The sequence below is a fragment of the Raphanus sativus genome, chromosome 8, assembly GCF_000801105.2.
Source record: "Raphanus sativus cultivar WK10039 chromosome 8, ASM80110v3, whole genome shotgun sequence".
Lineage (NCBI taxonomy): Eukaryota > Viridiplantae > Streptophyta > Magnoliopsida > Brassicales > Brassicaceae > Raphanus > Raphanus sativus.
Genome location: NC_079518.1, coordinates 11,390,635 through 11,412,638, shown reverse-complemented (window position 1 = coordinate 11,412,638; position 22,004 = coordinate 11,390,635). Strand labels below are relative to the sequence as shown.

The window sequence follows — 22,004 nt, the reverse complement described above, 5'->3', positions numbered from 1 at the left end:
TCAAAAGACTGTTTTTTAATAGTTTCACGAAAATCATCAAAATATGGTTAAAAAACAATTTTAAAATATTTTTTTTTCAAATTTGAAAGGTATAGAAGTTAAATACTTACCCATGGGTTCACTGGGGGTTAGGGTATAGTTTTGAAGAGGGGGAAGCTTTGATTAGGGATTTTGTGTTTTGATCAAAAATAGAATTATGAAAAAAGGGTATAGAAGACTAAAGGAGTCCATAGGAGATTGTGTGTAGGAAAATAGGGATATAGGAAAAGTTGACTCATGAAAACACCTAACTATATGTAGTCGTCTCTTGTGCACTCCCGTAATACTGGCAACAGCTTGTAGTTACCTTGAGTTGAGGGACGTTCGTTCATGGCAATGTTAGAGAGCAGTTGAGGGATGGCAAAACATATGAGCAAATCTTTGGGAGAGTAATCTTTGGGAATTTGGGACATAGATTAGAAAAATATATGACATAGTTTGGTATCTTACGTTTTACATATAAGTGATGGCCTTATCACGATTAAGCAAAGCCCACAATTAAAAATGTTTTTCTCGGCTATTTAAATGTTTATCCAATTAATTTTGTTTTTGGCTTAATCGTCCAATTAAATTCTTTTCGATGAAAATCTTTCGCTAATCAACCTAACTTATCTCACCTCATTAGAGTTTGCTTTTGGGCGGAAAAGCTAGTCGCTCGCTCATATTAATGCAAACACGTGCATCCAAAAAGACATGAAACATTTTCAATATCGAAAGACTTTCAAAAAAAAAAAAAAATCCAATATTGCCGTTAGTTTAATTACAGTTTTATAATGTTATTAAAATGTGTTGATGTAAAGATGTCCGTCCTGAAGTAGTCGCTGACGTAATTGCTGAAGCAGACGTCGTAGTGAGTGGTGAAAACCATGTGGAGTCGAGATGCTGAGCTGGAGTCGTGTAAACTTGGAGAGCAAAGGAGTATCTTGAAGAAAAGGCAAAAAAGAATAAACTTGGGGAGCAAGTTTATGACTTAAAGGAAGAGGAATAAGTGCATTCCAAAAAAATGAAAGTTGCACTTATTGATATGGAAGTTGTCCATATTGTGGTTCCTTGGAGACTAGGGTTTCGGGAACGTGGAGAACTATATAAGATAGCTATGGGTCGTCTGTAGAGAGACAGAGACACAGAGGCTGATCTTATAGAGAGAGAGAAGCGCTTGGAAGTGTTCTGGGTCGTGCTGAAGTAGGGGCTGAAGTACTTGACGGTGGAGAGACATAAGCAGGTAGCTTAGGAATTGTTCAGTAGCAGTTGTTAGGGTGTTAACATGCTAGCGAGGCTGATTAAACAGAACTTGTAATTGAGTTGTACAAGGTGATTTCTAATAAAGCTATTGGGTGTGCTTGTGTATTTTGTCTCTCTGATTTACCTTCTGCATTACTTAATTGTGGTGTCATCTTTGCACTTACAAGTGGTATCAGAGCGGGTCACCTAAGTTACTGGTGTGATCCTAGAGGTGAAGATGGACACGGTTATTTCTGTGCAGAAGGCAATCTGTTGAAGGCGGACCAGTATGGTCATTGGAAGGCTCGCATGAAGCAGTTGCTTCGAGGAATCAATGAAGATGCGTGGACAGCTGTGGAGATTGGTTGGGAGGAGCCTACCATAGTCACAACAGATGGGAAGAAGCCTAAGCCAAAGGTGGATTGGTCAGAGGCAGAGCGCAATGCAGCAAAGTTTAATGCAAAGGCGCTATCGGTGATTTTCGGAGCTGTTGAAGTGGAACAGTTTCAGCTGATTCAGGGGAGTACTTTAGCTAAAGAGGCTTGGGAGATCCTGCTGAATTCGTTTGAAGGAGATGATAGTGTCAAGAAGACACGTCTGGATCATCTTGGGTCGCAGTTTGAGAATCTGAAGTGGTCAGATGCGGATACGGTGGCGAGCTTCAGTGCCAAACTCAGTGCTATGGCGTATGAAGCATGTGTACTTGGAAAGAAGTACAAGGAGAAGAAGCTGGTGAAGAAGTTGTTACGCTGTCTTCCAGCAAGGTTTGGAGCTCAGAAGGCGGTCCTAAATATGACTGCAAACACGGATGAGCTCAAGTTTGACAAGGTTGTGGGTATGCTGAAGGCGGAAGAGATGGAGACAGGCAGTGGCTCGGTGTCTACATCAGGAGGTACGCCAGGGAGTATAGCCCTTGTAGCTGACAAAGAAGTTGATAGACTTCGGAAGGTTGAAGATGCCTTGGGGTGGATAGTCAGGAATCTTGGAAAGAGGATGAATCACCCTGAGGAGATGAAACAGTATGGTCGCCAGGGAGGTGATCGTGGGAATGGCATAAGGAGAGGAAATCTCAGATGCTATGAGTGTGAAGGAGTTGGTCATATAAGGGCTAACTGCCCGTTGGTACAACGAAGAGAGCTTAAGTGCTCTGAGTGTAGAGGTGTTGGACACACACAGCGTGAATGTCCAAACTCAAAGAATGGAAAAGGAGTTTCATCGCAGTCGTCTGATGAGTCAGAGTCTGAAGAAGATGAAAAGGTGTTGAAGAATATGGTTGCGTTTGGTGCACGCAAGGTGGGATCTAGTAAATCCTCTGATTCAGATCTCAGTACAGATGATGAGGAGTATCACGTGCTGCTTAACAAGTGGTTGAGGGTCAAGGATCAGAATCTGAGATTGGAGGATATGGTTCTGAAACAGAACGAGCTGCTTGAAGAACTTCGTGAAGAACTTGCGGCTGTGAATGAGAAATATGAGTTTCTTGAGCAGAAGGTTAGTAAGGTGAAGAAAGTTGCTACTGGAGAAGTACAACAGAAGGGGCTATCACATTTTGTGCATGGGAGCACATTAAAAAGTGGAGCCAAAGAAGCTTGTCAGGAAGTACGTCGGGACGTGCGACAAAGAGTACGGCAGGAAGTTCTACAGCGCGGGGCTGTGAGTAACAAGCCGAAAGTGGTACGTCAGTGCAGCAACATGAAGTCCAGACAGGAGGGTCTGAAGCATGGTTGTGCAGCTGGTACAAGGAAGGAGACTGATCGGTGCATCAGCAACTGTGTCATGCCAAAGAAGAAGCAACATCGGATGTGCTGCTGGTTCTGTGGGAAGGTTGGACACAAGAAAGTGGAGTGTTTTGCTCGTGAGAAGAGCAGAAACATGGCCAAGAGGGTGAACAAGGCGTTCACTAAACCTAAGAGGGTTGAAGAGGTGTCTGTAGCCAAGAGTGGCTTACTTGATGAGATCAAGGAGAAGACATCAGAAGAGGGATGCAGTTCTGGTATGAGTGATCTTGAGGAAGATCAAGAAGCATCAAGTCTGGAGGTAGGACACAGAGTTGTCCATAGCACGAAGGGGAAGAAGATCGAAGTACATCAGGAAGTGATGCGAGGTGATCTTCAAGAAGGTGATAGCGAAATCACTCCAAGGCTATAGCAACGAGTGCAGAGTGCACTCGGTGGGGTTGAGAAGAGGCTCATGGTCAACGAGACGACGCATGAAGGAAGCCTGGTCCTCAACAGAAGTGGGTCGAGAGGTAGCTCGACAAGTGCGTCAGATCGTGATGCAGTAGCAAACAGTGTGTCTGTAAGGCTTGACATCTAAGCATCTATTTTAGCTTAGTATGCAATCAAGCAGGGGGAGAATGGTGACGTTCTGGTCCAAGGAGTGCATATCTCATGGGAGAGAAGAGCATAGTGATGGACGTCCTGAAGTAGATGATGCTTGTCTCGTGGGGGAGAAAAGCATGGTGTGGTGCACATCTCGTGGGGGAGAAGAGCACATTAAGCGTGGAAGTTTCCAGGTGGGGAACGTGGTTGTTGAACCAGAAGAAGGTTGTGCTTGATCGGCACACAAAGCTAAAAGGGGGAGATTGTTGATGTAAAGATGTCCGCCCAGAAATAGTCGCTGACGTAGTTGCTGAAGCAGACGTCGTAGTGAGTGGTGAAGACCATGTGGAGTCGAGATGCTGAGCTGGAGTCGTGTAGACTTGGAGAGCAAGGGAGTATCTTGAAGAAAAGGCAAAGAGGAATAAACTTGGGGAGCAAGTTTATGACTTAAAGGAAGAGGAATAAGTGCATTCCAAGAAAAGGAAAGTTGCACTTATTGATATGGAAGTTGTCCATATTGTGGTTCCTTGGAGACTAGAGTTTCGGGAACGTGGAGAACTATATAAGATAGCTATGGGTCGTCTGTAAAGAGACAGAGACACAGAGGCTAATCTTATAGAGAGAGAGAAGCGCTTGGAAGTGTTCTGGGTCGTGCTGAAGTAGGGGCTGAAGTACTTGACGGTGGAGAGACATAAGCGGGTAGCTTAGGAATTGTTCAGTAGTAGCTGTTAGGGTGTTAACAGGCTAGCGAGGCTGATTAAGCAGAACTTGTAATTGAGTTGTACAAGGCGATTTCTAATAAAGCTATTGGGTGTGCTTGTGTATCTTATTGATATGGAAGTTGTCCATATTGTGGTTCCTTGGAGACTAGGATTTCGGAAACGTGGAGAACTATATAAGATAGCTATGGGTCGTCTGTAGAGAGACAGTGACACAGAGGCTGATCTTATAGAGAGAGAGAAGCGCTTGGAAGTGTTCTGGGTCGTGCTGAAGTAGGGGCTGAAGTACTTGACGGTGGAGAGACATAAGCGGGTAGCTTAGGAATTGTTCAGTAGCAGCTGTTAGGGTGTTAACAGGCTAGCGAGGCTGATTAAGCAGAACTTGTAATTGAGTTGTACAAGGCGATTTCTAATAAAGCTATTGGGTGTTCTTGTGTATTTTGTCTCTCTGATTTACCTTCTGCATTACTTAATTGTGGTGTCATCTTTGCACTTACAAAATGAACTATATTCTTGAATTTATTTTTTGTTAAACCACGGGGGATCGCTTGATTTGCTCGCGCAGGTCCGGAACTGCAGGCGGAAGCTCGTCATCAGAAGAATCGACGGTTCGGGAGAGGATTACGTCGACTCGGCGCATGTTGCGTGGTTGCTCCTCGTCGGCCGAGTTGTCGTTGGCTTCAACGTTGTTCACCTGGGCTCGTTCAGGACTAGCTCGGGTGTCCTTTTGGGGCTTGTTAGCTGATAGAACCAAAATCGAGCACCGTCTTTTTTGGTTCATGGACACGGTCCAAAGTGGTGATCTTGTCAGCCAGCTCGATCCACGACCAAAATGCACCTGGACACTTAGATGAACTTTGACCAGTCTGCCTCAAACTTGTCATCTTTGACCAGTTTTTATCAGAATCCGCAACTTTGACCAAGACTACATCAATTTCTACAATTTTGACTCTCTAATAATTATCTAGTCAAATGTTATATTTTCTAGACATCTTTTTCCGCACTTTCTTTATTTCTTTCTTTGACTACATCTAGTATAAATATATAATCTCTACAATGAATAAAATCAGTTCACTTTGGTTTCATTTTTGTTTCTATTCTCTGAGTGAGAGAGAAAGAGTTCTTAGCTAGTTCATCGGTGTGAACCGGCTTGTTGATTTGGTGGTCAGCCAATCATCTTTGTGTGTTATTTGGTGGTTAGCCAACGCACTACATCCGTTCTTTGGTGGTTAGCCTTAGATCGAGGGTATATCAAGAGTCATTCCGCACCTCTTGACGATCCGTTAATTCCATCCCAGTTCCAGAAGTGCCTTTGCCTTCTCGGTTCATATCCAACATCCGGCCAAAGTCATCCTCCCGATTTTGGGCGTATCATTTGGTATCAGAGCCACTTTGGCTGGTTTGTTTTCATTCTTCTTTTCATCTTCTCATCTCTTCATTATTTTCTTTTCTTATTTCTTTATGGATCTGAGCTGTTCGTTTACTCCCTTGTGATCGCCATTTAAAAAAAATCGATAAAAAAAAGAAAAAAAAAGTAAAAGTTTTGGCTTTAATCACTTCTGAAGAGAAATCCAGGGGGAGTGGTGGAAGAGAAAGCCTGCTGGCCGAGGAGAAATCCGGTCTTATGACAGTTAAGGCGGATCCACAAAAAAAAAAATCTCTTCACCTCTTTCTTTCTCTTTTTTCCCACAAAGTTGTTTTGGTTTTTGATTGCTGATTTTGACTGCCTATCATCCTTTGAACCAGTGAAAAGAACTCTGAGTAATCACCTAAAAGTCGAGAGCTAAACACTTTGAGAGTGTGAGGAATATTTTTATCTGTTAATCTTTTATGTTGAGAATTTTTCAGGTTAGGATGTTTGGACTTCTCAAGAAATCAAAACCACAACAAGATGTTACTTTCCTTTTAAAACTATTTTTGAAAATGAGCAGTTGATTTTTGATAAGAAACAGTTTGCTTCTAATGGGTTTGAATTTGTGCAGAAACAAAGGAAGAGACAAAACAGATCCAATGATGATGAGAAGTGGGTCAGAAGTGGTGATCATCCCTTCACCAAAGCCAAGAGAAGCAACCGTGATGTGCTAGATCAGAACGAACTTCAGACTTATGCCAGCTTGGAGAAAATGTTGCATAAGGCAATTCATGTTATCGGGCAACTCAAAAAGAAAGGAAACACCAACACTTCTTCAGAACCAAAACAGCATGATCTCAAACGAGGTAATTTTTCTTCTCTCTCAAATTCTGATTTAAAAACTAATGTATTGTCTTCTGATAAAAGCAAAGCTGTGAAACCCACAAGCAAAGCTCATTCTACCAGGTGCTTCAAATGCCATATGATCGGTCATTATGCAAACAAGTGTCGAAAGCAAAGACCGTTGGTGACTTTAGAGAATGAGAACATTGAAACCGAGCCTGAAAAAGAAGAATTTTCAGTCCCTTTGCCAATTTTCGATGACTACACACATGAGCCAATGGCAGATTTGAAATCTTGTGAATCTAAGAACTTATCTTCTTCTCAATTTGAATCAATTCCTGATGAATCTTGTTTGCAATTAACCGTTTTACAACCAGAGAATCCAAGTAGTTTTGAATTAATTTCTCAGTTTGAAAAGGATTCTGAAAACATTTTGAACACAAATAAATTTTTTGGTCCTTTAAATGCTCTTGATATTGGTGCGTATGACATTGGTCTTGGAAACTTTGTATAAATCCAGGAAGGGTCAGATGGAGGGCAAAATCGTGGTCATCAAGAAGAATCATCGTCCATTCAAGAGTCCGACCAAACCCAAGGTGAGCCATGTATTGATTATGATTCTTTTGCTTATAGCCCTTTTCCTTTTAATGTTCCAGATTTGAGGACAAATCTTTTTGAAGAGGAAGAGTATGATAGAACCAAAATCGAGCACCGTCCTTTTTGGTTCATGGACACGGCCCAAAGTGGTGATCTTGTCAGCCAGCTCGACCCACGACCAGAATGCACCTGGACACTTAGATGAACTTTGACCAGTCTGCCTCAAACTTGTCATCTTTGACCAGTCTTCATCAGAATCCACAACTTTGACCAAGACTACATCAATTTCTACAACTTTGACTCTCTAATAATTATCTAGTCAAATGTTGTATTTTCTAGACATCTTTTTCCGCACTTTCTTTATTTCTTTCTTTGACTACATCTAGTATAAATATGTAATCTCTACAATGAATAAAATCAGTTCACTTTGGTTTCATTTTTGTTTCTATTCTCTGAGTGAGAGAGAGTTCTTAGCTAGTTCATCGGTGTGAACCGGCTTGTTGATTTGGTGGTCATCCAATCATCTTTGTGTGTTATTTGGTGGTTACCTAACGCACTACATCCGTTCTTTGGTGGTTAGCCTTAGATTGATGGTATATCAAGAGTCATTCCGCACCTCTTGACGATCCGTTCATTCCATCCCAGTTCCAGAAGTGTCTTTGCCTTCTCGGTTCATATCCAACATCTGGCCAAAGCCATCCTCCCGATTTTGGGCGTATCATTAGCCTTCTTCTCTTTGTTCATGCTCTAGTTCTGACTCTTGTTGGTCTTCGGCCTTTGTTGAGAGGCTCAATCTCGATTTTCCCACTGACGATCGAATCCAGGTAATGTCCGTAGAGGACTTTGCACTCCTTGGTGTCATGTGAGTCAACCTTATGGTACAGACACCATTTTTCGGGCTCAGCGGACTTCGAGCTCGTTGGTTCGGAAGATTTGGAAGAGTTTTTGGACGAGTCGTGGTCCCAATGGTTCCATCCCTTCTCTCGGACTGGGGCCGAAGAGTCTGAGGGTTCGTCTTCGTCGACCGTACTGACGTATCCCTTCTTGGAGTTAGACTTGCCACCGGAGGAGTGTTGTCGAGGCTCGGGGCGAGTATCGTTGGTTCGCTGGGACGCCTGCTTCGAGACGGCTTCTCTTGCGATTTTGGCCTTCGTATCCTCTTCCATGCGGATGAAGTTATGGGATCGAGCGATAGCGTTGGACAGCGACCTTGTCAGATGTCGATAGAGATCGGCTCGGATCTGCGACTTGAGATGGAGGTTGTTTTTAGGCACTCCACCGCGATGTGGTCGGGGCAATCGACCTTCGAAACGACAGCTTTGAACTTTTCCATGAACTCGCGAAAACTTTGCCCGTTTGCGTGATTAAGGTTCCATAGATCTGAGCCGGTGGTCTCTTGATCACTAAACATTATATAGTTCTTAAGGAACAGCGTCGAGAGGTCGCGGAAACAGTCGATGGAGTTCTCCGGTAAACTGGTGAACCAGTTGAGGGCCGATCCTTCGAGGGACTCGACGAAAAGTTGGCAAAAGCCGGCGTTTTTTCGTTGTCGGGAAAGTTTGAACGTCGCATCGCTATGTTGAAAGACGTGACATGGGCGGAAGGGTCGGAGATGCCGTAGAACTTTGGGAGACGAAGTTTCTCCATCTTCTGGAGCCGGACCTTGGTTATTGTCTGGGTGAATGGTGTTCGGAGTGACTCGGCGAGCACTTGGTCTATTTGCAGTGCCGACGTCGTGGCACGGTGGATCTGTTTGTTAATCTCAAGAACAGACTGCTTCAGAGCGGCGAGTTCGTTCAATGTCTGCACGTCTAAGCCTCCGGGGTTTGGCACGTTGTGTCCTACGAGGGTTTGCGTGAGGAGGTTGTCGGAGGTCTGCGCCGCTTCGTCTTGAACGTCCGGTCGTGCTGGTGTGGCGCCGGTGGACGGAGCTGTGTTAAACAGCTGTCGCCTTATTTGAGCCGTCGAAGCTTCCATGTTTGCGGCGATGGGTCCCAAGATCTTGGCGAGAGCCGCGATTTTCTCTGTCGCTGCTTTTTGGGCTGCGTCTTGTTGTGCGAGACGCGCCATGATAGTGTCGATGGAGGCCAGAGGCATCGGAGATGGGTTTACTTCTGCGAGGGTCGCGAGTGGTTCGCGGGTTTCACGTTCTTCGCCAGAGGAAGAACCGTCGTTGTTAGGAGCCAACGTATTGACGCTACTTTGCTAGATGTCCCACGGTGGACGCCAACTGTTTAATCGGAAAACGGTAAATAAGAGATGAAATGTGGGTTTAGCAAAGACGTTTATTGATGGTCGTAACAGCGTTGGGTCGGATTACAAGTGAGGGAAAAAGTACAAGAAACAAGCCGGAGCTCGTCGGGGTCAACCCGGAAAAGTACAAGTCGGCGAGAATAGTAAAGTGAAAACCCTAATTCTAGCCGCCAAGTGAGTGTGTGTGATTTCGGATACTCTTCTCGTTGCCTCTGTCTTCCCTTATATAGTCCGCCTGCTTGACCTAATTTCCACCGAGCTAAGTGGGCTTTGCTGTTATTGGGCCGCTCGCCGACTCCGAGAGGTTGTCAAATAGCCACGCTGGCTTGCAGCCGAGCCACCGGTTAAGGCCCTCTCACGAGAAGCCGCTAAGCCAGATTCTTAAGTCGTCGAGCCGAGCCGACGCGACCATTGTATGGGCCTTGAGGAAATTCTGTGGGCCTTTGTCACCTACAGTCCGGGCCTAAGGGTAGATACCAATCCAGTCCCTACACAAACTGCTCAGCACCCTCGCTGGAGACCACACTCAGGGATGGCGTCTGTCACTAGCAACTCTCTCTCTAGTCTTCAACGACGCTCTGTTCTTGTACTCATCCTCTCCTAGAAATAAAATAAACACTACTTATCTAAGAGAACAACCAACTTAAATACAAATAACACAATTAATCAATATTTTAATTAGAACAAAAATAATATTATAAATAAATTAGGATAAGTAAATGCAATATAATACTATATAATCAAAATCGCATATCTAATTAAAACAAATAATTTTATTAGGCTCCGAATGTTTTGTATAGTCCCGCACCGCACCGCACTTTAACAATAACAAAAATCTTTACATATACCATATATATATATACGTTTTTATAACTGCAAAAAATGCACCGAAGTTAAACCGCTTGTTCCGCACAGCTCAACCCGGACCGCACCGCACCGCACTTAACAGTAACAACCACACCGAAGTTAAACCACACATATACCATACATCTATACTGTAACTGTAAAAACCACACCGTTAGTTAAACCGTTTGTTCCGCACCGCTCAACCCGCTGCTATCATTCGGAACCTGAACTAAAAATGATCTGAAATTAAAATAGTAATCAATTACATAATACATTTAATTTATAAATATTTATTTCCATGAATCAGCATGAAAAACAAATTATCTAGTATTATTTAATTCCAACGTGTCATGCTCACATTGATTTTTATTAAGGTTAATTACATAATTAACCTTAATAAATTAAAAAATATTATGTAAAAAAATTAGTTTCCTTTTTTCTTTATATATCCTTTCCAATAATGAAAAATTTATTAAAAGATACATTATAAATTTCAAAACTAATATATATATATATATATATACATATAGAGTATTCATAATATATATTATAATAGCAATATTTTATTTATATCAATCTATTTTCTTAAATGATTAAAAATAATTTGGATAATATAAATCGAAATATCTTTCATAAACTAAAAATACTTTTTAATTAATATTACTGAATATTGAGTATTTTACTTGTTTTATGTAAATTATTATGTTGGCTTTGTTCGTATTGCCCTGTTGTTTTGCCTCACTTGCATATCATTCATATGGTTTTATTTGTGATGATACTACTCATGGATTTTTCTTCTTTGTGCATGGTGATTTTGTGTTGTTATTTTCATTTTGATTTTTATGGGAATTTGAAAAGATTAAATCCCAACTGTTTTATTCTATTTTCATGTTTGTGAATTTTATCTTTGTCTTCAGAGAGAATATTTGAGTGTAGATATGTTATCCGAAGAGAGAATTCATATACAAGTAAAAGAAAAAATAATGCAATACTAGACTTTAACCCGCCCGACTGGGCGGATATTTATTTTATATTTTTAATTTTTTATATTAAATGATATATTTGTAATATTTAAACGTTATTAAAATTTAATATTTGTAGTTATAATAAAAATAAAAATTAAAAGTTTAATAAAATATTTTAATATAAATTTTAAATTTTCTAATTAAAATAATATAGAGGTGGGTAATAATTTTTTTTTACATTCCGAATCTTAGTAACCCTTAAAAAATAAAAAAATTTATAAATACATAAAATATATAAAAATATTTGGAATTAAAATAAATTTGTAAAAACAATAATCTTGCGCTGTTGTTATTTATTTATTTATATAACTTGACTCATGGCCGTATAAATATTTGTTTTCACTTTAATTTTTTTGTACTAATGATTATATATATATATATGTAATTAGTATGTATTACATTGTTAATATAATAATTTAAAATTAATAATATAATTTATTATTTTGAATAATTATATTTTGTGATTTTAACCGTCTATTATATCAAAGTATAGCATATAAAAACTCTAATATTTATAACTAATTGGACTTATATTATGAAATCGTTATACTAATAATTTATGAATAAATTACTTATATATTATTTATATGATATATAAACTGATTTTGATGCTGTTCATTTAAAATAAAATGAAAAACTAAGGGCTAATTCAATTTTGTACTTCTATTTTAATGATATAGATTGATTGGTTGCTAATTATTCACAACATCTTTCATTTATTGTTGACTCTTACGCAAATCAATTGATCAAGAAATTATTTGGAAAAAAATTATAGATGATATATATTTTCGTAAATATAATAATTAAGGAAAATCTAGGCTCTGGTTTCTATATTTTATACATACAATAAAGACTCCACATTAATTATAGGTTTGGATAGACTAATAAAGGATATTATGTTTGGATTCTGAATTTATTGATTTGATTTGTGTAGATAGATTACAAAAATCGATTTGTATAGATAGTTTGCATTTTATCCTCTAAAAAATATATCTGTATCTATCTCGGTTATATGTTACAGTAATTAATATGTGTTGATCATTGCACTGCACATTTTACTTCACAAACAGGTGATATCCATATGACACCATGGAGAACGTGATTGAACATTGGACTTTTAGGATTAATTAATATATGTATGATAGCAATGAAGACTTGAAGTCATGTTTTTTGTTTTTGTTAAAAGCTAAAGTAATCCTCAAGCGATGGCACAATAATAGAATATATTTTACCATTTCCATTTTCTTTATTTTTCACATTATAATTTAGCTGATAAAACAGATTACGTTTGATAAATTCTTTCCGTTTTTGTAGGTATATTTGAATTAGGAAAATGTATTTATTAATTGAAAAAGACAACATTAATTAATGTAAAAATTATTTATAATCTCAGTGGCATTAGAGTGTAAATAACTTGCAAATCTTAGAGTTATTTTATGTTTGTACTTCTATTTTAATAGTATAGATAATTTAAAAGATTGACACGATATAGATTTCAAATAAACTCATACTTTATTAGTATAGATTATTTAGAAGATTGATATAATACTGACAATTCTTATTATATTATAACGCCAAAATTGAAAAGTAAATTACCTAAAGAAAAATGTACAAAAAATATTCAGCTTCATAAATATCTAATCTATTAAAACTAAAGTACAAATAGTATTTAACCCTAAGTTTTCCACAAAAATTACATCATAATGCCATTGTTCTTAAAACACAGCCGTTTTACTTATTACTAATCAGTGAAATTAGAAAATTGTACCAAAGCATAACAAACCCATCTAATTACAATCGCTAAGTAAATATTGAATTAACCCAAAATAGATACATTCCTAGATACACGATGAATCTGTTGACCAAAATATTAACTAATTTGCCGAAGATATTGATAATATGTAAACAATATTGTGTCTTTCCAAATTAAAACCCACAAAATAAATCATATTATTAAAGTAGTTACCTAAATATTGACAACCAGTTTAAAATAAAATCGGTATGCCATAATTAGGAAACCACAAATTGATAAGATATAACTAGATTGGCGTGATACAGAATCCTTTCCCTCTAGAATTAAAACGTGTTACCAAAGCTATATTCACACATTTATTTTTGAAATCAATATTCTAATTTATATGCCCTGTAAGGACATCTCCAACCCTACTTCATTTTCTACTCCAAACATCATTTTGGAGTAAAATTCTCTCAAACCCCACTCTATTTCCAACTTCAAAATGGAGTAATGATTAGGGTTACTCCATTTATGGAGTAATCTTACACATTACTCCATTTTGAAGTTGAACTTTTTTTATTTATGAAATGGTCTTTTAAATATTTAATATTCTTATTTTTTATTTAAATAATATTTTAAAATGATACACCAACATAAGTTATTTCATTATTTAATAATTTGACATAAAATACATAACATAATTAAATAACAAAAATAATATTAAATAAATGATTTAAATATCCGATTTCAAAAAAAATATTCGATTTAAGAATATCAAAGATAAAGAAACTCATTTTTCATTACGAAATGCATTAATCGATCATTTGTGGGGAAATATTCTAATGCTTATTATTGAACCAACTTATACATTATGTTTTATTCTATTTTTATGATTTTTTGTACCTTTTAATAATAAATGTTTAATTTAAATAAATTATATTTTTAAGTATTTTTGCAAACATAAAATAGTTGGGGTTAATTAGTAAACTTTTATAAGTATAAGATACTATTAAAAATTATTAACTATTTTTGGAGTAAAAAATGGAGTAATACATTGAAGTAAAACATCACTCCATTTTGGAGTTGCACCATTTTGAAGTAAAATTTGGAGTAATACATTGGAGATGCTCTAATCACGCCAAAATCTAGCCTAATTAATATCGTATATCGAAGCATATATAGACATACCTATCTTCCTTCTTCTTTTTTTTTTTTGGTAAAATGTTAAATTTATACCATTTTCGATTTTTGCTATCTTCCTTCTTTTCAACGTATTTACAAAGAAACTAAAAAAATGGCCATGGTAAACAACCAAAGCTATGTCCATATTGACAAACAATACGAAAAGTAAAGTACCGAAGCTGCAGTTATGGTGGTCATAGACTTCTCAACAGCCATTGGTGCAAGTGTTGTCTCCACAGCTGAGGAATGTGTTGGTTTCAGTTCTATAGTTCCACCTTTTTTTGGAGTCATAAAATCATTAAGGACTTCAACATAAATTCACTGTTAAAATAGGATATTATGAACACACTGTCACGGAAACAAGGAGGAAAGATAACAAACATATACAAAATACATTGAGAGACACCGACACAGAAAATTTTGGAGAAGTAATAAAAAGTTGTTACTTTTTAGTTTTTACTAAACTTTTCCAGGGGTAATTAGTTGGCCAAAAGAAAATTGAGGACAATACTAATATGGACCACATTAATGTACATTTGGGTAAATGATTTAAGAATTATATTGTATATCCCATTTAAGAAAATAGACATATAAACTTTTTTATATAAAACAAAGTAAATATTTCTATATTTTCTTCACCATTTAATGGTTGTTGTTTTCTGTAGTAAAAATAAAAACCCAAACAGAAATATATCTTATATTAAATAAATCAATATTTACTAAATATTGTGTTATATAATTTATTTTAATCACATATAGATATTTATAGGATACAATATTAAATAAAATAGAAACAATTAATAATAATTCATATAAAACTAATGTTTAAAATTAAAATTTTCATTATTTTGTTACATATTAAAATAAATAAACAAATAACAAGTGGTTGATATTTGATTAATAGAATTTCATAGAAAACAAACTGTAGAGGTTATAATAGTTATAAAAATGCACAAGTAAAAAAATATTTCAAAATAATATTATGTACAAATAAAAAATAATTGTCCTAATTAACTAATAGTATTGTTTCATTTCTGAAAAAAATCAAAACATAAAAGCAATTTTTAAAACTGTACAGAATCATTTAAATAAATGTCGTGTCATTTGAATATTATAAATTTCAGCATCATGTTTGAGCCGGATCACTTTCGGTTCCAGATGGTTTGTAGCAACTTAAAAATATAAAAATAAATTTTGAGTTTAAAATTTTCAGTAAATAATTTTATATTAAAAATCCAAAACCCGCGCGGGCGCGCGGGTCAGAATCTAGTTAGTCTTAAAAGAAATATAAGAAAAACTATTTGGTCCAAGTAAAGAATTCTTTGGCCGGTTTATTATTTTTTATTAAGGAAACACCTTTAAGTTCAGCTATATATTCGCGTATCTCGCCACATCGAACATTGGCGGCTCCTCGATATGCTCTCCATATCATAATTCTTGTCCTACTCTTTGGATCATTTAATTCACATCTCCATACTATTCTCCCTTGTCCTTTCTCCTCAACCGGAAAGCTGTATTCGGCATTGAATAATACATATTGTCTATCTTTGCTTTCGCCTCTGTTAGACGAGCAGTGTACATTGAGTACATGCCCTGCTCCAAGTTTGTTTCTAAATCGTAAAGTGTTTGGAGTAGTGCCTGGAGCACATCCAGAACTTTCTTTAAAACAAGAACACATAGCAAGAACTAACATAAAAATAATGAGATGATTCATTTTTGGATCTATAGACTCAATGAGCCAAAGTGTAGTATTTATAATTTTTTGGGGGGTTAAATAAGATAATAGGCTAAAAATAGACTAACTAAACTTATGATCGGATGAGCATTCGGTGTAGAAAAGTAAGGTAACTCCACAAAAGCATATCAAATAATTTAAACTTGCAAATTAATGTTGACCATTATAACTAATGAAACCAAAAAGTCTAAGATTGTCGATTAAGCTTCCAAAATACTAGTCTTGGTAACATAACGTATTTCATATGTTGGTATGCAGATCGCATGGATTCTTGCCTATAACTTGACACACTATTTGTGGAAGCCTACTTGGTCTAGTGGTTGACCAAGAGTTCATTAATGCTTATACATCAAGATGTTTGGGTTTCAATTCTCGGAAAAGGCGAAATCATGTGAATTAAGAGAAAAAATGTTCTCAAGAGATATGCAGCATGGTGCAATGAGTATTATCAAACATGGATCCTATTGGGCTCATGTGTCTTACTATAAGTATAAAACAGAACTTCTGTGTGTTTATCATTTTGTAAAATATTATAGGTTGGGACCTCACACAAAGAGGAAGGGGGTAGATACTGCATTGGGGCATATACACAAATACGTGAAGCTCTTCGAGAGATATGGGCATAAAACGCGCGGTTTGTATTTTTGTAATTATATTTTTGAATTTATTTTTTATATTGATTAAAAAATTAAGTTTTTTTTATTTTTTTTTCATTTTTTCTCTATCCATCAAAATTTACTATGTTTCACAATAATCATGTTTAAAAAAATAAGTTTAAAATTTATTATATTTTTTATTAGGTAACAATGATAATTGTAAACTTTGAAAAGACAAAATTTAATTTACTATTGACTGAATAATAAATTTTTTATTTAAAATTGAGGCCATGTGAATGGAATAAATGTTGAATGCATGACTTAAAACCTTTTTTGAACATTTTGACATAAAACCTTTGGCATCAACATCTTTGTTATGTGAGAATTGTATGTTCATATTTATGATTAAATATTTTATTTTTTTAACATGAATTTATAAAAAATTATTGTAATGTATCCGTTATTTTTTATCATATATTGTTTTTATTATCTTATTATTTTATAGATTTTTGAATTATGCGTGTGTATTTAAAACCTACATTTAAGTTATGTTCATCAAATAAAATTTTGTTGTTACTTAAATAATAATATATTAAAATAAATTAATTTTAGTATTGATATTTAATTCATATTTAACTTATTGAATTTGGGTATAGTTAGTAATGGATAATTTACAAACAAATAAAAAAATACATGAATACATTTTATTCATGTATTTTAAATTATATTTGAGGATATGATATTGATTGTGCGCTTTATTTGTGGAACTAATATGAATTTTCTTTTTTGAATATATGTTAAATTTATTCAAAAGAAAATAACACTTTACAACTAGTACATCAGTTTTTGAAAAATTATGGAGCTTCTATGTAAAAAATAGAAAATCGTGTGTCATTTTGTGGCAAACCTAGAGATGAACTAGTATGGATTAAACTTAGTTTTATATATATATATATATATATATATATATATATATATATATATTTATGAAATAATTGATTCCCTGAAAAGGCTAATGTTCACTCTATACTTCCACGTGATTTTCTCATCATTGCTCTTTCGATTTTAAGAACTCTTTATTGTTCTCTAACCGTCATCGACGGTTAATTTCACCGACCATAATAAGATAGTGCAGAAAAGAGTAAAAGACAAAAGATACCCGTAATTGCCGCTTCCCTTTCTTTGACCTAGGGTAAAATCCCAAGGTCGGTCATCTCTTACCTATAATTACTTTTTTATAATCTCGGGGATAAACAGTCGAAAACCGATTAGTTCCACAATATCCACAGTATTTTACGTATTCTTACAATTTAAAACTATAATACTATGATTCTATTGTAAATGTCAAAACTATGCTTTTAAATAATAATTTCAGCATTAATTTTTTTTCCAACTACAATACTAAACTTAACACTAAAAACTATTCTTTTTGTTTTATAATAGATGAAGTTTTGTTTTATACATATATTAAAAATTTACTTATATTAATAAAATCACTAAAAATATAATTTGTAATTAATTTGTTTATTTAAATAAAAATAGTAAACACAACGGACTACACAGTTTTGGATAAAATTTAACTTACCTAGATATGTGAAAATATTATCTAGTAAGAAACAATAATAATCACCTAAAATAGCATCTATATTCAAATGGAATGAGTGATTTATAATATTACATGTATTTATGTTTTTGTTTGTCATTTATTAATTTTATGTTTTACTAATAAAATCAATGAATAGTATTTTAAAGGAGGAGTAAATAGTTTTTTTAGGACATCTCCAACAATGACACCAAATTTGGTATAATTTTAACAGGTGTTTTGGTGTCATATTTGTTTTGCCATCTCCAACAATAACATCAAATTCTACACCAAAAATAATATTATATATTATTTGATCTTTTCAATTTTAATAAATGTTTATATTTTTATTATATGTGAATAGTAAATAATTATTTTATAACATTTATATATTATGTTTTGTTAAATTTATGTAGTTTTATGTTTTATAAATTTTGTTTACATTTATATTTTTGGTTTAACAATATCATATTTTATATATTTATCTATAATAAATATAGATTATATTCAAAATTACATTATTTTCGTTTAGTAATATTATATTTTGTGTATTTATTTATAAAAAATAGTTATTTTAAATTTAATATGCATTTTAATCTTATCCAAATTATAGTATTAATTTATATTTTTATAAAATACTAATTAAACTTTTATACTATTGAAAATAAAATATAAGAAATATATGATATTTTATTTTTTACAATATGACTTAAATGATAATACTCATTTAGTAATTTAATAATTAAAAATAAATTTTGTAAAAATATTTTTAAAATAATTATGCAGTATATTTATGTTTGTTACAAATATGAAATAAGTAATAATAATAATAATAATAATAATAATAATAATAATAATAAAACTATATTCTTAGTTGAAATAGAATAAAATATATATTTTAAAGATTTGGTGTGGTGAATAGTGTTATACCAAATTTGGTGGAACACTATTCACATTATACCAAATTTGGTGGAACGATGTTAAATTGGTGTCTTGTTGGAGTTGAAATTACATTAAATTTGGTGTTTTGATATCATTGTTGAAGATGTCCTTAGTGTGGTGAATAATATCACATTTTGTGTGTAATTACAACATTGTGCTAAAATCGTGTAATTTTTTGTTAGATTAAAAAAGGTTTTTGTGTCAAAATCAAATTAAAATAGAGTTTTGGTGTTGGGTAGGAGATGAAGGCTTTCTGGACGTTATAGCTGCTGGAAACATGTACTTGGAGAGCAAGTTGGCCCAGATGCGAAGGCAAAATCCCGTCCCAGAACAATTCCGTACACATGAGGATGAGGAAGAAGTAGATAGAAGGAGTGAAGACCTCTTACGGGGGCTCCGGAACAACAACAACCCTTAGTTGTTGTTTTTTTATTTTTATTGTATTAGATTATTCACATTTTTAATAAATTTAAAAATATATTTGATTGTATTTTTTATTGTGGAAAATAAAGAATCGGATTAAATTCTTAGCTAAGTTACATCCGTTTAACGAGAAAATCTAAAATATAAAATGAGGAATTTACTACGAAATTTAGCTTCCTGTTTACGTGGAAATTTATGTCTATTTTACGAAGAATCTATTATGTGGTCTTTAGGACAATAATCAGCGTTTCTTTAAGAAGAACTCTTACGTGTCTTTTACGAGAAAATTTTAAATTTTACTTAACGACGAAGCCGTTTCTCGTAACTCTACGATAAAAAAGTGAGGAAGTCTTACGTGTGTTTTACGACGAGGTATTAAAGTCCAGTTTACGACGAAAGGATTTCTTCGTAATTTTACGACGATTTAGCGAGAAAATTTATGTTAAGACAAACATTTAACGACAAAATTTTGTCATTATTTCCTCGTAAAACTTGTTTTACGAAGAAATAACTACGAAAACCTTCGTCGTTAATCATGTGTTTTCTATTAGTGAAAGTTTCTGTGTCAAAATCAAATTAAAATAGAGTTTTAGTGTTGGGTAGGAGATGACGAGAGAACCGAATCAAAAATAATCCAAAAATAGTACAAAATTCAAATCAAAACTAATTAAATATCCAAATAGATTCAAAAATTTATTCTCTTCAAACACTGATTGATATTTTATTTATTTATTGAAATGAAAATATATATTTTAAATATACTAGTTTACCAATTTAATATATTTTTCATATTTAATTCATATTTTTTAAATATTAATATTTTGCTACATTTTTTCTCTAAATATTTTGTTAAAAAATTTAAATTGAAATTTAAAATATATTTTATTATTAATATACGTATAATTGTTAATATTTTTTAAAAATGTTATATGTTTAATAGATATGTACATTATTAATTTTTTTGATATTGATATTTTGCTATTTTGATGTATGTTATTAAATTTTTTTTCAATATACCATTTAAATTGTTTTTGTTTTTCTGTTGTGAAAAATCAGCTATGGTTTCTTCAGTGAGATTTAATCTCTTATATATTAATTGAGAAACATTAAAACATTGTTTTGTAGTCACGTTTCATCATGAGAATGAAATTCAGAATTCTTAGAAAAATAGGTTGGTCCATCTTAATTTATATTATATTTTTTATTAAACTAACTATCAAATTGATAAATAGTGTACAAAAGAATATTCTCGCACTTTCCTTAAATAAAAGCTACAAAATTACCTAATATAATTAACGTATATATGACAATTAAAAATGATGAATAATAAATATTTGATAACATTTTTGTATTTTAGCTCTTTTTGATTTTATATTATTAAAATATATTAAACAATCACATTAACTATATAATAAAATATTGACATTTTTACTTATATGTTATATTTTGAATTTTTTAAAACGACTATAATTAATATTAGATATAACACCGAATTTAAATTTTATATCTGACTGTACACACAAAATTTAGGTATATACTTCGAAATCAATTACGATATCTTAAACCCTTTTTACAAAAAAAATTTACAGTATCTTTTATATATATAATTCATATGAAATAAATGCATTTTATATGTAAATACATATACGTATGTAGGGCTGGAAAAAAATCTTAATCCAAAAAATCGAACCAAACCCAATCCGAAAATAGTACTAAATCCGAACCGGAATTGAATAAATATCTGAACAAGTTAAAATATTTGATATTTAAGAAACCGATCCGAACTGAAATATTTTGGGTAACCGAATATATCCAAAATATATTTATATACATAAGTATATTAATTATTTTTAGATTTAATGTATACCGAAAACTCGAAAATCAAATAGATCCGAATCGAATCCGAATGAAACCCGAACAACCATTCGTATATGTATATAATATATATTTTTATAAAATATTTTATTCTGTGCAATGCGCAGATCGTCACCTAGTACCATTTTTTTTGTATTTTAATAGTAACTAGGATAAGATCCGCGCCTTGCGCGGAATGAAATTACTATTTTATTATATTTTGAAAAATGAAACAATAGTTCGGTTTTATTTGTATTAGGGGTGTTCAATCCGGATATCGGGTTTTGGTTCGGTTCGGTTTTGTCGGTAGTTCGGTTATTAAAATATAACCACTATTCTAAATCCATATTTACTTCGGTTTGATTTGGTTTATATACCGTCGGTTTTCAGTTTATTCAATTTTATACCAGAAAACATAATTATTTAGTTTGAGATCATATTATATATTATATGACTTTTAGAGTCATGTTGTCAAAAAGTCATTTATTATAAAAATATTATATATTTAAATAAAAGAATAAAAAAAATAAAAAAGCTTCTATCATCTAATAAAATAATCAACCTAGAATTAATATCAAAGCTCTAAATTTTGAAAAGAAAAAACAAAACAGAAGCATGAAAGAAAAGTTTTTATATTCTTCCATATTTAGTGTTCATCAAATTAATATGTCTTCTATTGAACACAACTCTGTTTGTTTAAAGATAAAAAAAAGTTGTTGAGAATTTCAACTAATTGTTGT

General features: G+C 33.5%; 1 protein-coding gene across 1 annotated transcript; it reads right to left on the bottom strand.

Annotated features, from left to right (window-relative positions):
* Positions 1 to 7,831: 7,831 nt before the first annotated feature.
* LOC108819961 (uncharacterized) lies at positions 7,832 to 9,161 on the bottom strand. Its single transcript, XM_056992842.1, has 2 exons — positions 8,522 to 9,161; positions 7,832 to 8,415 (listed from the first exon to the last, which is right to left on the bottom strand). Exons 1-2 carry the CDS (start codon positions 9,159 to 9,161, stop codon positions 7,832 to 7,834), a joined length of 1,224 nt encoding a protein of 407 aa, XP_056848822.1.
* Between the last annotated feature and the right edge of the window lie 12,843 nt (positions 9,162 to 22,004).